Source organism: Emericellopsis cladophorae (assembly GCF_022114955.1).
Source record: "Emericellopsis cladophorae strain MUM 19.33 chromosome Unknown NODE_9_length_645218_cov_115_098568, whole genome shotgun sequence".
Lineage (NCBI taxonomy): Eukaryota > Fungi > Ascomycota > Sordariomycetes > Hypocreales > Bionectriaceae > Emericellopsis > Emericellopsis cladophorae.
Genome location: NW_026250934.1, coordinates 630,881 through 645,218, shown reverse-complemented (window position 1 = coordinate 645,218; position 14,338 = coordinate 630,881). Strand labels below are relative to the sequence as shown.

Genomic DNA, 14,338 nt, shown 5'->3' with positions numbered 1-14,338 from the left:
GCCGCGCCCTCAAAAACATTTTTTATCTTTTTAAATAGATACATCTTGTTTTTGCTTGGTCCCCCCCCCCCCCCCCCCCCCCCACATGGCCCCCATGAGCCTTGCTGACACTGCCAGACGTCCTCGTCAATGTCACACCTGCTGAGCTCGCGAATCCAGCCATTGACTGGCTCACCTACCCCAACTCGATCACCACGCTCACCGATCTCGGTTTGAGCCGACGGATCACGACGCTGGACGAGAAGCTCGAGACACGGTGCGGATCAGACGACTACGCGGCCCCCGAGGTCATCATGGGCCAGCCGTACGATGGGCGCGCAACAGACGCCTGGACGCTGGGCGTACTGCTCTACGCCTTGCTGGAAGCACGACTGCCATTCGACCCGCACCCGGGAATGAGCGACACGCACAGGATGCGGAGTCGAACCAGCCATCGCATTGCGAGGGTGGAATGGCGTTGGGTCACGTACGCAGACGACGAGGGCGACGGCGACCCGCAGAAGTTTATGGACGTTGGGCTCGAGGGCGCCATGGAGGTTACCGAGGGCCTGCTCAAGCGTGCGCGCAGTCGCTGGACACTGGACAAGGTCGCCGGGCGGGAGTGGGTGAGTGGGGGGATACGTGTGGAAGGGGGCCTCAAGTTCTGGGAGGAAGAGGAGGGACAAGAGGTGCCGTGATGCGCACTCGGACGGTGGCCATTGCGTCTTGTGTGTTGGAGTACTGGCGTCTGTCTGTTTACTTACGATCAGGATGATGGGATATACCTTATTGGCAAAGGGGGCGAGGGGGGGATACGGACTGTAACACCTGGATACACTATGCTTGCCTGGCTGCACTTACACTTCTCAGAGGGCCCCAACGGCCCGCACATAAACGTCATCGGCACTTGAGCGATGGTAGACGAATTATCATTGCATTAATTGAATGAGACAGATGGCCTCACGAGTTCATGCCTGCATGGTTTTTTTGCACAGGGTTGCCGACGATGATTGACGTTTGCGTTGACTAACGTTCGGAGGGAGACCTGAGGCGTTGAACAGTACGCAACACATGGCACCCAGAGATGTTGGCCGAGGCTTCAGAGGGCTAATAACTGTTACGTCAAGCGTGAACTGGTTAGGAAGGTTATGTAAATGTGCGCATCTGGGCTGTATTTAGCTGCAGAGGGGACCGTGCGGCACCACGACGGACGATGCGTCACGACAGATTCGTGCACATGTCGGGACCAACACTGGGGGAGCCCGCCCGATAAGCCACTGGCAGTCCATGGCCGCGGTAGCAAAGCTAGGTACGTATTTGATGCCAAGATAACGTAAGTCGAAAAGGGGCGCTGCTCAAGAGATATCGAGGCGCGACGGCTTCATATGCTTCATGCTGTTCCCTTGGTTTAGGGTTTGATTACACGGGAGCGCCACTCTGCTGTATCAAGCCTCGCCTGTCTCAGGGACCGAGACTCCTTTGCCTGGCGACGATCTTCTTCCAGCTTCTGGTCTTGCTTGCATCCTCCCTCCAATGGATTTCTATTAGATGTCTTTTTATGCCTACCTTCTGCTTTCGGGCGGTGGCTGCCGAGCCGCTCAATCAGCTGGCAGAGACAGGACGGGTGGTGATGTCAGCACGGGAGGCGGAGGGCGAGTGATCAGTGCAACCATTCATCACTTTGTTCATGAAGCGCTCTTCTTCGCAACGTAATCGATTGCTGTACGTAGATAGGGAGCGGGCGCACGCCGTACCCCTCACCAACAACAACATGATCAATATTATGCCGGTCGTCGTGAACAGCCTCGCAGGAGCGTCAGGCCAATTCACTCATTAGCGCGCTGCCGCTCGCGTATTCGAAGCTTACCTTATTATTCATTACCTTATGTACCTTAAGTTGACATGGGATTTTGCAGACACATGATAATTGTTATTTTTCTGCTTTCATTGCTGGTTCTGATGTACTGGCCTCTCGTTCAACGTTACTTGTCCATCGTCAGCCTGGGTATGACGCTGAGGTTGGCAGCGGCTGGCGGTGGCTTGCCGCACGATCTGGGGCCTTGGCCAAATTCGCACGTGCAGCGCCGAGCGCGGTAATCGAACTTCTAGACGGCTTCCAGAACCGCCCTGGAACCGTTGTTGCAAGTGTCTGTATGTGCGTATCTTGATTGACAAACAACCACCACCATCCATCCGCGTGAGTGAGAGCAGCTGCCCCTGCTGCATCTTATCTTGTCGCTCGGCTTTTGCAGCGCAGACCGAGGCCCTGTGCGACGTGGAACGCAGGCTATCGAGGCGGTAACGTCCCTGAGATCCGGATCCGGGCAGGAACGACTTCCGCATTGGGAAGCCGTAGAGGAAGGAACTTTTACTAGCGCACTTTCCATGGCCTTGGCGTGGGAGTTTAGCGGTCGGGACGTGCCTGCCCTCTCGGAGTCTTGCTGCCTGAACGGCCTAGTGGTCTGCCTCCATGTCGCTGCTCACGAGTCGCAGGTCCCCTGCGCGCGCGCTAGGCTATAATCTACGGAGCATAGTGGCTCATTTGCGCATTGCCATCCTTTTTTTCGGGCTTGCTCTTGCGAGCCTTGCTTGCCCTGCAAAACACGTCAAGCGCACCTCGTCGGCTCGACTCGAGGGGAAAAGAGGGGAGTCCACACGCCCTGGTCCAATCAGCAAAGCCCCCATATCACCCAAGTCTGGGGAATGATAACGAAACTACTCCATCGCGTGTCGATTTTCCTTCCGCCCACTTCCTCGTGTCCCGCTGCTGGGTCGCTGTAATTCTTGTCTCGCTGGACGTTCGAGCCGCTATCTCCTCCTCGGCTATTGGCCCTCTTGACCCCGGACCACATGTACTAGGCGCAAGCACGTACAGTTAGTTCTAGGTATCGAGGGCACTGGGCTGGACTGAAGAGACAGGGCTCAACGGCGCTCGCTCGCTGGACAAGCGAACTTTACGACAGCCGCTCCATTTCGCCTATGCTCGTCACGGCGTCGTCCGTCCGTCTGTCTGTCTGTCTCGACCTCTGCCTGCTCTAGTGCCCTCTTGTTTCCTTTTATCCCTCCCATACTCACGTCCAAGGCTTCTCTTATCTCTTTTGCGTGCTTTTTGCCTATTCTTCGTCCACCCCGCGCCACGACAGGAGGAAAGGATTTTTGGTTCTGCAGTGTCGTGCGACACCTTTCGTTTGGCTGGCAGTGTCCGACTCGTTCGCCTCCCACTAGTCGCGGCAACTCCGTGTGCCTGTCCGAGTCTCCTCCATCTGGACGACGCCGACTTTTTGCTCCCTCTTCTCACCCGACATGGGCACATTGGCAACCAGGACACTCGTTCATTGAGTTTGGGAGGCGTCCCCCCCCTCGAGGAATGCCTGGAGGACTGGACGCACGACGACAGGACTGTTGGTCTCGCGCCACCACCACTCCTTTTTTCTGATCTAGCCCGCCGCCATGTTTAATCAGCGGCAATGGACCGAGTTGAACGCTTTCTCTGCCTCATTCGGTTCCAACAGTGGCAGCGGTGACGATGGTAAACATGGGCAGCACCAGCCGGGACACCTGCAACACTATGGTGGTGCAGGGCAACAGCCTCCTCAGGACCAGCATCAACATCAGCATCAGCAGCAACAATTCTTTCAGCAATCTCAGCCCGCCTCCTCTCTGCCTATTCAACAGCACTTCCAACACCAGCAGCACCAGCAGCCCGAGCAGTTACCCTTCCAATACGACTTCTCACCACGAGAGGAATGGCCAAAGTTCAGCTTCGACCAGGCTCCATCGAGACAGGAGGACTTGACGGGCGACTTTGGTGGCTCCACCAGCAATGACATGGACTGGACACCCTCTGGGGATTTCCAGACCGATTTTTCTCAACAATTCCGGACCGATGGCCATGATCTTCAACATATCAAGCCGGAACCAGAGAGTTTCCCGGACAACGGGTCTCGAGGAAGTGGCGTCGGCCGTCTGATAGCACAGTTCGAACACAAGGACGTTCAACCTCCTCTACCACCACGACATGTAGGCAACGCTGCGACAAGTCCCATCACCATCGGCCACCAGGCCAATCAGTTTGATCATTTTCAAGGTGCGCCACAAGCACAATCCTTCACTAGCAACCCGTTTCAGAGCGCCTCTTTTGCCAGCAACCGCGTGCATACCCCGACCGATAGTCGTTTCGGTTCCTACGGGACATCTCACTCCAGGGCCATGAGTCCCGTTGCGACCAGCCCACCACCGGCGTCCTTTGGCAGTTTCCATGATCGCCTAGGCAGTCCTGGTATAGGCCAGACTTCTGACCCCTTTGGTAGTCTAGACGACTTTGTGGCCCAGAGCCGCATGGGCCATGTCCAGGACACCATCATCTCGTCGCCGGCGCCAACCACACCGAGCGTCACGTCAGGCACGCCTGGATTCTCCATCTGGCGACCGCCTGGCCAGGAGGAACCACAGCAGCAGCAACAGCAGCAGCAGAGCTTCCAGCACTACCAACCACCCCAAAATTACTTCCAGCAGCCGCAATCCTCTCTGCAGCGACCGGCCAGCAGAAATATCGCTACAAGTCCCGGCGGAGGTTATTTCCGTCCAGCCTCGTCCTCGAAAACCACGCCGACGCCGGGCAGCCAGTTCATCCTAGAGCTAAACCCCGGCTCCAAATCCAAAGGCAAGGCACCCGCCAAACCCCCCAAGCCCAAGGCCCCGAAGCCTTTCCTGCCGGTGACGCAATCAAGGACAGATGTGAAGGATGAGCCCTTGACGCCTTCTCTGATTGACGTGCCGGAGCCGGACGATATTGTAGGTTGACTTGAAGCAAATGCTGGGCCTCAGACTAATATTCAACAGAAACAGGAGTCCACGCCACGCCCCTCCATCGCGAGCAGCCGGGCATCACGCGAGCAGGTACCCGCCGAGGCATGGGAGGGACTCAAGTCAACGATCCGCGACCTCTATCTCGTCGAGCGAAAGCCACTGAAGCAGGTCATGTCGATCATGGCGGAAAAGTACAACTTCCAGGCGACTCCCAAGATGTACAAGACGCGATTCTCCCAGTGGGGCTTTGTCAAGAACAATACCGAGGAGGAGGTCAAGAAACTCCTGTCGATGAAGTTCCAGCGCGACGCCGAGGGCAAGGTGTCCGAATTTGTGCGGAACGGCAAGATTGTCAACCTCGGTACCTATCTCAAGCGAAAGGGTGTCACAGAGTACGATCTTGTGGATTTCGAGCTCCCGGCCAACCTGCCGTCGCACATCCGCTGCCGGACGCCGACGCCGCCTCCGGCCCCCGAATGGGCCAAGGCCCCAGATCTGGTCCGCGCGCAGGAACTGGTGGTGGGCAACATGCGCAAGGCTTTCGCGCAGTGTCGGCAGTGGGAGCTCGAGACGCAGAGACGAGTCGGGTGGCCTTCCATCATGGTCTGGGGGGCGCCATCCAGCGAGATGCTCACAGAGGCCAACTTCTATTTTGAGGCGGGCGACGTGGACTCGGGAGGTCAATGTCTGATGAACGCATTCGATCAGCTCGAGATCGACCTCAAGCAGCTGTCGCCGCAGGCTATCCTGGAAGTGATCCTCGGTATGGTGCGTCGGGATCCGGGCCTCATGACAGCGCTGTGCAAGTATGTGGGCGCCTTCTCGACTACAAATCACGACCGGGCGCATCCTCTGCGACAGGTGTTCACGTGCTTGTACGAGGTCCAGCAGAAACATGGCGCCGTCACGCTCTCGGAGATGCTCTGGGGCAGCGCGGCGCTGATTGCGGAGGAACTGGAGGCCATCTACGGCCGGCGCCATCCATATGTGGCACGCACATGGATAGATCTAGCTGTTTTCTACGATCAAAAGGACCCCGAGAAACTGGAAAAACTGGCCTTGGAGCTCAAAGCGCTGCATCGACAGATGGAGCAGGAGAAGGGCGCTGACTTTAGCGACTTGCTCGCATTGCGGTACGCTGTCACCCAGCTTTTCCATGCTGCGGACGCCAACAGCACGGCGACCAAGCAGGCGGCCGGCGAGCTGCTGGCCGATATGAAGAAGGCCAAGCTCCTTTGCCGGGTGAAGGATGCTCGAGCGAACACGTACTGCTACCACTGCGCAGTCAAGAACGATCCTTGGACCAAGCGCTGTCGCCGACGCTACGATACGATTGTAGAGCTGCTGGAGAAGCATACGGGCGTCAAGATCATTCCCTACTTCGAAGAGGACTTCCACACGATAGAGCACGCACACGAGTCCCAGGAGTCGTGGGGGTCCGCGATGGCGCAATCCAGTGCTGGCTCGCGGTGGGGGTTCCTGTGAGCATAGCGACGTGCAAGCGCATACGAGACTACCGGAAAACGATCTATGAGTATATACATAAAGGCTTTATGACGGGTTATGCCGACATTTGTCTGGACATGGGAAGCACAGCGAAGCCAAAAGAGATCACGGTGTTATTATGGTCATTATGAGCGAGGACGGGCCTGGCGTTCTGGGACGATAGTCATCATGGGAAGAAGACGGCGAATGCGCGCTGCGTCTGTGTATAATCTACAAATGTCTTTTGGATCTAGACATTGTCTAGATCCTTTCTGCAATATAATTACTCCCTACCTCATGTCGAGTTGAATGAAGTGTATGCGGCGGTATTCGGTATGCGGTGAAGGCAATACCGAGCCAACCCCGAGATGATACCGAAAGTTTTTGGGCTTCGCGCGACGCGGATTCGATGCAACAACGACGTCTAGTCCCTTGCAAAATGCGCCCTCGCACGTCAATATCGTCCATATCCTCGCGATTATGCTTTCGCATACCGTCCGATCGTCGCGCGCTGACATCAGACTTCACCTTTGAGCGTAGCTAAACCCCCCCAATAGCACACTACTTCCCACCGCGCGAACATCCCAGCTGACCAGCCATCCCAGAACACGACGTCGTCCTCCTAAAGCAACGCGGCCCCAAGGAGGCACGATGGCGCCTATCCCACCCTCTCCAGTCATCCCATGACAAATCCGTCAAACTCCACTTTGGCGCGCGCATCCCCCATGCCAGCATCATCGGGCGACGCGTGCTCGACATTGTCAAGGACTCGACCGGACTCGATGTGGTCCTCTACGCCCCCTCGCTCCCACGCTCAATCGTTCACGCGCCCCGCCATGCGGTGCCCATATACCCGGCCGACGCGCAGACCATTGTCAATCTGATGGACATCAACGTGGAGAGGCCGGACCCGGAGCACGATGGCCAAACGTGTGACGAACCCTTTGAAGTGTTCGAGGCCGGCACGGGCGCGGGCAGCCTGACGGTACACATCGCCAAGACACTGCATGCTGGGAATCCGGGGCTACCGAGGGAACTGCGTGAGGCTATAGCGGGTGCCAGGTTGAGTCTTGATGACTTGCTCTCGCGCAGTGGCGTGGGCAGGATCACTCAGACCAAGCGGGAGGAAAGGCCTAGGCGTGTCGATGAGAGCAAAGGAGATGGTGGTGACGAGGCCTTGCCATTGGAAGAGGCTGACCAAATCTCTGCGACCGAGACTTCGTCGTCACCAGAAGGAGACATGGAGACATCACCGGCAGCAGCAGAAGACGCTATGCCTCGGTCCCCCCGAGCCGAGCCTCCTCCTCCTCCTCCTCCTCCTCCTCCACCTCCTCCTCCCTCTATCCGAGACCCCAAGTCTCCCACCTCCCCCAACTTCGCATCCCGCCTCGCAACCACAACCATCGCCTCTCTACCTCTCCCCGACACGGCCAAGTCACTCGCCGACGCCTACCTCCCCCGCCGCCGCGCCATCCTGCACACCCTCGACCGCAACCCCAAGCACACCCACGCTGCGCACACCATGATCCACGGCTTCAAGAGGGGCATGTACCTCCCCAACATTGACTTCCACGCCGGCCTCATCCCAGAGTATCTCACCCAGCGCCTGGATGAGCGTGATGGATGCCCGTTTCTGTCACGCGTAGTGCTCGACCTGCCCACGGCGTCCGAGCACGCGCAGCTGCTCATCCGGTGCATGCACGTCAACGCGACGCTGACGCTTTTCACACCGAGCATTTCGCAGATTGCGAGCTTTGAGTCCTGGTCGAGCTCGACGGGACAGCCGCTCGTGCAGGATCGTGTGGTCGAGCTGCCGACGGACTCGTCGGACGAGCATGGTGTCATGGGCAAGGAGGGCGGGAGGCCGTGGAAGGTGAAGACCGTAGTACCCAAGCGGCGGGATGATGGGGCGGCCCTGGTGCAGATCATGAGGCCTCTCGTGGGCGAGAGGGTGGCTGGTGGTGGGTTTGTCGGGGTGTATCGTAAGATGAGGAGGGTTAGCGGTGGTGAACTGAGCGAGGAGGGTAGTCAGGCTGAGCAAGGTGCGGAAAGTTGAAGCTCATGATGGACGTATGACTACATGTACGATTTGTGAGGGGACAAGATAGAATAATAGAGCATCTGTGGGATCTTCAACTGGTCTTGCCATTACTATAAATCAGGGTATCTCGATGCCATATGCAGCAAGTGGTGTTTTTGGAAAATGCCATCATAATTCGTGCCCTTTCGTGATCATCATCCATCCGAGGCTTGCCTGCACTGCAGTGCAAGGGGCCAGCCATTGCATCCCTCCAGAGAGGGCGCGGTCCATTATCAATATTTCGCCCAAACCCTTTCTCAAGAATTCGCCAAGTGAAGGACCAAGCAGCCAGTGACCGGACTCCATCCGCCCGGCAGTGAAGAAGTGAAGAAGAAACAAGCGCTATGCAGAAACAAGAATCTGTCGTCGTGATAGCAGGCGTGAGCCTTCCAGATGTAGTAGCATGCAAGATGCTTGCGAGGTCGACTAGCAACCTATGCGCTGATCTTTCTGTAGATCAGTGTATATATATATATATATATATATGTATGTATGTGGGCTTGCGCCGACTTCTTTCAATCTGTAAAGAAAAGGATAAAAAAAGGGGTGGGAGTGCGGAATGTTACACGCTCAGGACGCGCTCGGGAGCACGGCCACAGCAGACCATGAGCTTTAAGCTCGTGCCCAGCTCCTCGCATTCCCTCAGAAGCGCCTTGTCGTTCCATAGAGATGTAGGCTCGGACGTCGCGCTCTCGTAGCACCGGGAGTACCACCAACGACCAACACGAGACACCATTTTGGTGATGCTCTCGTCGGCGCCGGCGCTCTCATCGCTCATCATGTCCGACAAGCTCGGTTGACCCTTGTTCGCCTTGCGGTTCTGTTTCTTGATGCTGTTGCCATGGGTCCGGGTGATGGGACTGGCCACCGGCACGCCGACCCTCGCAGCCTTGACGTCGTAGAAACCGGCCGAGGCGACAAGTTTCACGAGTAGGTCAGAGGCTGAGGCCAGGCTTTTCTCACAGTCTGCGGCGTGGATGCGTTCTTTGAGCTGGCGTACCGCACGACGGCCACGCGTGCCCATGTTGTTGAGGTCAACGTCGAGTATCGACAGCTCTAGGTAACCACCGGGCTTCAAAACACGCCGAGCCTCGCTGAGAATGTTGCGGTAGTGCGATTCTGGTGCCGCCACGGGAAATCTGTACACCACCGAGGTGAAGCTCTGCGCGGCGAAGGGGAACTTCTCATCGTGAGAAAAGTACTGGACTTGGTGGTGGTTCGGTGGGCTCAGGGGAAAGCTCTTGGGCGACGACGCGGCCTCGTTGGGCAGCGGCGCACGTGGCGAGAGATTGTAAAAGGTCGCTTTGGGGTATGTCTCTGCGGCGTAGAAGGACCAGTCGTCGTTGCCCAGGCCGTCGATAACGAGTATGGATCGTCGGTGTTGGGAGCCGTCCTCCGCCACAAGCTCATGGCGTACATCGCTAAAGAGCACGTGGCCAAAGGTGAGCCACTTGCTCACCGTCATGGAACCCACGCGCAAGTTTACCTGTGCGAGAGGCGTACCGTCTTCAGAGGAGCTGCAGCTGGTGACCGAGTTGCGCTCCTCAATAGGCGACAAGCTCCTGCGGGGGCGGGCGGGAACCGACACTGGCGCTTTGACATCGTCTTGCTGCTGTTTCTCGTCGACCTCGGGCACCATGGGCGGGCTGGGATGTGGCTGGAAGGCATTGCGAATGCGCTCCGTCATGTCAGCACTGTAGCAGCTCGAAGCCGTGGGTGCCAACGAGTGGGAGGAGACGACTCGATCGGCAGCCAGAGTCGGCGACTCCATGGGCTTCTCTTTGCTGAGCTTAGACTGATATGTCTCGAGGTGAAACGGTGTGCCTCGGGATGACGTGGCCGAGGCTGGCTGCTTGGGCTGGTCCTCGCCGAGCAGATCATCAAACTCGTTCCAGACTTCATCTTCCGCAGGGGGGTCCTCCGGACGTGGGATAATAGCAGTGGGCACGCCGAGAGAGAACATGCCAGAGCTGGAGCTCGTATCGACGGTACCTTCAGAATTCTTGCGTGGTGAGAAGCGCAAGAATTCCCGACATTCTTCCTCATTGGATGCCCTGGCCTGTGAGTCGCAGGAAGAGGACACATTCGTCACGCTCTCCGCCGTCTCGGCAGTGGAAGCTTCCATGGTAAGTTCCGGTGTCGAGCAGGATGGTTGAGGAGGGCTGGGTCCCTTGGCGATATACTCGGGATCTAGGTATTCAGAAGGACGGGGAGCAGATTGGAGGCTGGCTCGGAACGGTCTCGAAAAGCTCTTGGGAGACTGGTCGGGTTGCCGGTGGCTAACGACCTTGGGAATTCGGCCAACTTGCTGCAGTCTGCTTGGGCGCCCAGAGCGCAACGTCGCCGGTTGTGGAGGTCGGGGTTGCGATGCGACTGCTTGTTTGGGCTGTTTGTCCTCTACGACCGGATCGTGGAAGACCTTTTGTGCCCGGAGAGGAGGGCGCTCACTCGTTGGCGCTGGCGCTGGCGCTGACTCCGGTGTTCGACGTCCGACGGACGACAGTTCAGCTGTGCTGTGCTGGGGAGTGTGGACATATATGTCAGCATTGCGCAAGACGTCGTGGATATCAGCCTCGACAGCCACGTCAGGGTCTGAGTTGTCCATCAAAGTGTAGAAGGCCGGTGGCTTCTTTTCCGCCTCAGAGGCGGGAGCGTTGACGACGGCATCAGCCTTCTTCGCTGCCTGTTTCTGCGATCTACTAAACAGATTCCACTTGCGAGGCGAGCGTTCACGCTTCACGAGCTTCTTCGGCACAGGCTGAGCGGCTGCACGGCCTCGAAGGACCTCGCGCTGCATCTCATAGTGCGAGTCGTCTGACATGATACTCGTATCAAAGCTGGTCATGGGCGAAGAGGCCTTGCTGCCAGTGCTGATAGGCTGAGGTAGACGCAGAGGGTTCTCAGGAGATGTGCGTAGGCGCTGAACTGACCGGCGGTACGCCAATGTAGACTTCATCCGAGGGCCCTCGGAGTCACTACTGTCCGACGGACGGCGGGTGGGAGGTCGTGAAGGCGAGCCGCGAAGAACGGGGGAGGGCCACATTGTCGTACGGCTGGCACTGTCAGTGCTAGGGCGCGGCAGACTCAGATCGCTTGTCGTCCTGCTAAGTTCGGAACTCTGGTTACGATTCTCGACAATCTCGCCCCCGGCGATGACGACGGGGTTCAAGCGATCAGCAAAGAATGGGTCGTTGCTGACCAGGCTCTCCTGGGAGGACTGAGTGCCCGTCATGCCCCTGGACAAGTTGCTGCTGCCACTTCGTCGCTTCACGGCGCCAAAGCGACCGTAGCCCTCGTGGCCAGTGCCAGCTGCCGGTCCCTTTCGCAAGGCTTTCTTCTCTTTGGCTTCCTTGGGTGGACTTTGAGCTGCGGTCTTCTTCCGTCCAAAGAATGGGAATCGGAAAGACGACCCGACATTGGGGCTGGGTGTGCGGGTTGCCGGTTGCGGAGGCTCGGGAGTCTTGGTTTTGCTAGTCTCCACGGGCTTTGAAGGCAAAGTAGAGGCCTTGCCTGTCGGAAGCTGGGATATGGAGGCATTTCGGGTGCGAACATGGGTAGGCCTGAGCTCGTTCGACTCGCTACGCCGTCCCTCTGCTGGGAGCGACGTAGATGACAGGTTGCTGTGCACAACCGGGGCCGGGCCGAGCAATTGCGAATGAATGTCAGGGGTTCCATCGCGGCTTGGTCGACGAGGTGTTGGAGGTTTGGCCGGGGATTGCAACGTCTGATCTCGGGTTGGGGGAGCTGCGGGCTTCTGCAACGACGTAGTGCCTGTAGACCCTGATCTTGGCTTGACAATGGTTGTCTTGACTTCGCCAGAACTGTTCTTTCGGAATTTTTGCGAGGCTTTGCGAGGCGGCGGGTTGGGTACCGGCTGCGGTACGGCTGCCATGGACTTCTTTTCTCTAGTGCCCCGATCACCATCTTTCACCGTCGAGCTAGAGGATGACGAGTTGGTCGACTCGCGTACAGCAGCCAAGCCTTGAGGGTCTGTACCAATTGAGTCCATCTCACTTGGGATACTGCCGGCTCGTCTTCGTGTAACTGGCGGTCGGGTCAAGGCTGGGCTGAGCTGTCGCGGCTTGGGGCCCAGGAAACGCGACGAGGACACCATCCCGGGTGACTGAGAAGACATTGAGGTCGGGGTGGTGTCGCGGCTGTATGAGCCAGGGCCGGGAGATTCCGAATACTTTGTAGAGGGACTTGCGCTGAGCTGGCTACTGCTCCCCGAGAACAAAAGGCTAGCAGGTGTAGGGGGCGGAAGGTCTTGTGTTGAGAGCTTATAAGGCAACTCAAAGACTTGCTCTGATGTTGTCGACTGCTGATGGTGCCTGTAGCGGTCGAGCTCTGGGTAGATGACCGGGGATTGTCCCAGTCCTACTCGCGGCCCTAACTTTTCCTCATTAGGTTGGCTCGACATCGTGTTGTCTGTTGAAGGCTTCCTAACATGGTCAGACAAGGAGTCGACTGCGCCTCTGGTCCGAAGAGGCGGCGGGTAGGAGTTCTGCGGTGGTAATTCTGGCCGTGCTATCTGCGACACTGATGATTGCTTCCGGCGCAGCAGCTGTCGGGGGGCTGCCTGATTACTACTGTCATGAGATCTGCTCGACGTTGACGATCCTGAACCGCTCTGGGCATGCGACCCGGCACGATTGGAGGGGTTGGTGCTTGTTGATCCCCATGATGCTGACTTTTGCTCGAGTGAGGGACGGCGTGCCGCAGCCGGTCTTCCAGATTGTCGCGGTGCTGATGTAGGCTGAGGGACTCTGCTTGGCAATTTTGACGTGGATGACATCGCCACTGGTGCATTCGTATCCTGCGCGGTGGTCACGACCCTGTTTGCCGGTCTGGGAATGCCCCCAGGCTGACCTGTGTCGCTCGGTCTCCGTGTTCGTATCCCATCATTAGGTCGGGCGGGCAGTCCATATCCCGTTCTGAGGGATGCCATGATTGTCCACCAGCAGCGTAGTATGTCACCAACATGCCTCCGAGCCTATACAGTCATGTCAAGCCTAAAAGAGTGAGCAGTAATCATCAATGTAGCGACGCCCACGCACCAGAAGGATGATATATGGCTGAGACCACAACAAGAGCAGGAGCCAGGACGTGAGACGAGCGTGAACGAGGATAGCAATGTAGTTAGTTGTCTAGCGTTCGAACTTCGGCCGTGGCTGAATGGGCCCCTGTAGCGCCGTCGCAAACACTAAGCCGAGACCGTGCTGGCTCGAGGTAGTGGAGGGCTGGACGGGAGGTCTTTTGGCGCCGGGCTGGGTCTGTAGAGGATGGCCGATAATATGTGATCCTGCAGTGATTGACGCACGCCGGGCACCAAGAGGGGTTGCACGAAAACGACGCTGGCTGAGAGAATGAGGAAGACAGAGCAGGGGAATGAAATTGCACCACGGGATCGAATATACGAAAGGGACAATGATAAAGGAGAGGAAGAGGTCCTCGCGAGGCGTACGCTATAGTATTTAGACGCACAGGAGACTGAGGTTTGCTGCACAATGAGTGGCCGTGTCGCCCTCGACGGGGAGCTGCAAGTACCTGGTAGTTGCAGCCAGGGGACGAATACATCTGCAGTCTGCACGCATCTCGACATCTGGAGTCGCCGATGCTTCATGCAGAGCCGTCGATGTGGGACTCGTCCATTTTGGTCGCCTCCAGGACTTGCATGTCGACTCGTCCAACAAGAACGAAGAGCAGCCTAGTCAGAGCTACAATTGGGCACCATGGTCCGGAGGGATTGGCGGATGGACGACGGCCCCCCTCTACAAGCGCCCTCGTTGGTGGGGTCCGCCTTGGTATGAACGCGGCGCGCGTCCAGTCTCTTGTGCCTCTGGCTCTGTCTGTCTTCATCTCCTGTCAGTGGACCTAGGGTCGAGCCGTAGACGGCAAGCGGCCCTTTCCTGACGACCATTAAGGTGTCACCTTGGGCGCATGCTTATTGAATGGCCCTATGAGTCTAGCTAGTCGTTAGCCGTG

General features: G+C 57.7%; 4 protein-coding genes across 4 annotated transcripts; 3 read left to right on the top strand and 1 right to left on the bottom strand.

Moving 5' to 3' along the window:
- Nucleotides 1-117: 117 nt before the first annotated feature.
- J7T54_000739 (Serine/threonine-protein kinase-like protein) lies at nucleotides 118-677 on the top strand (the record flags this gene model as incomplete). The annotated part of the gene is made up of 1 exon (XM_051504591.1): nucleotides 118-677. A coding segment is annotated over one exon (560 nt), but the record flags the coding sequence as incomplete, so codon positions are not given.
- Nucleotides 678-3,429: 2,752 nt separating this feature from the next.
- On the top strand, nucleotides 3,430-6,273 carry J7T54_000738 (uncharacterized protein; the record flags this gene model as incomplete). Its single annotated transcript, XM_051504590.1, has 2 exons — nucleotides 3,430-4,773; nucleotides 4,828-6,273. The coding sequence occupies 2 exons, from the start codon at nucleotides 3,430-3,432 to the stop codon at nucleotides 6,271-6,273; spliced, it is 2,790 nt and encodes a 929-aa protein (XP_051364092.1).
- A 439-nt stretch (nucleotides 6,274-6,712) lies between these two features.
- Nucleotides 6,713-8,329, top strand: J7T54_000737 (uncharacterized protein; the record flags this gene model as incomplete). The annotated part of the gene is made up of 2 exons (XM_051504589.1): nucleotides 6,713-6,809; nucleotides 6,879-8,329. The coding sequence occupies 2 exons, from the start codon at nucleotides 6,713-6,715 to the stop codon at nucleotides 8,327-8,329; spliced, it is 1,548 nt and encodes a 515-aa protein (XP_051364091.1).
- Nucleotides 8,330-8,915: 586 nt separating this feature from the next.
- On the bottom strand, nucleotides 8,916-12,488 carry J7T54_000736 (uncharacterized protein; the record flags this gene model as incomplete). Its single annotated transcript, XM_051504588.1, has 1 exon — nucleotides 8,916-12,488. The coding sequence occupies one exon, from the start codon at nucleotides 12,486-12,488 to the stop codon at nucleotides 8,916-8,918; it is 3,573 nt and encodes a 1,190-aa protein (XP_051364090.1).
- Between the last annotated feature and the right edge of the window lie 1,850 nt (nucleotides 12,489-14,338).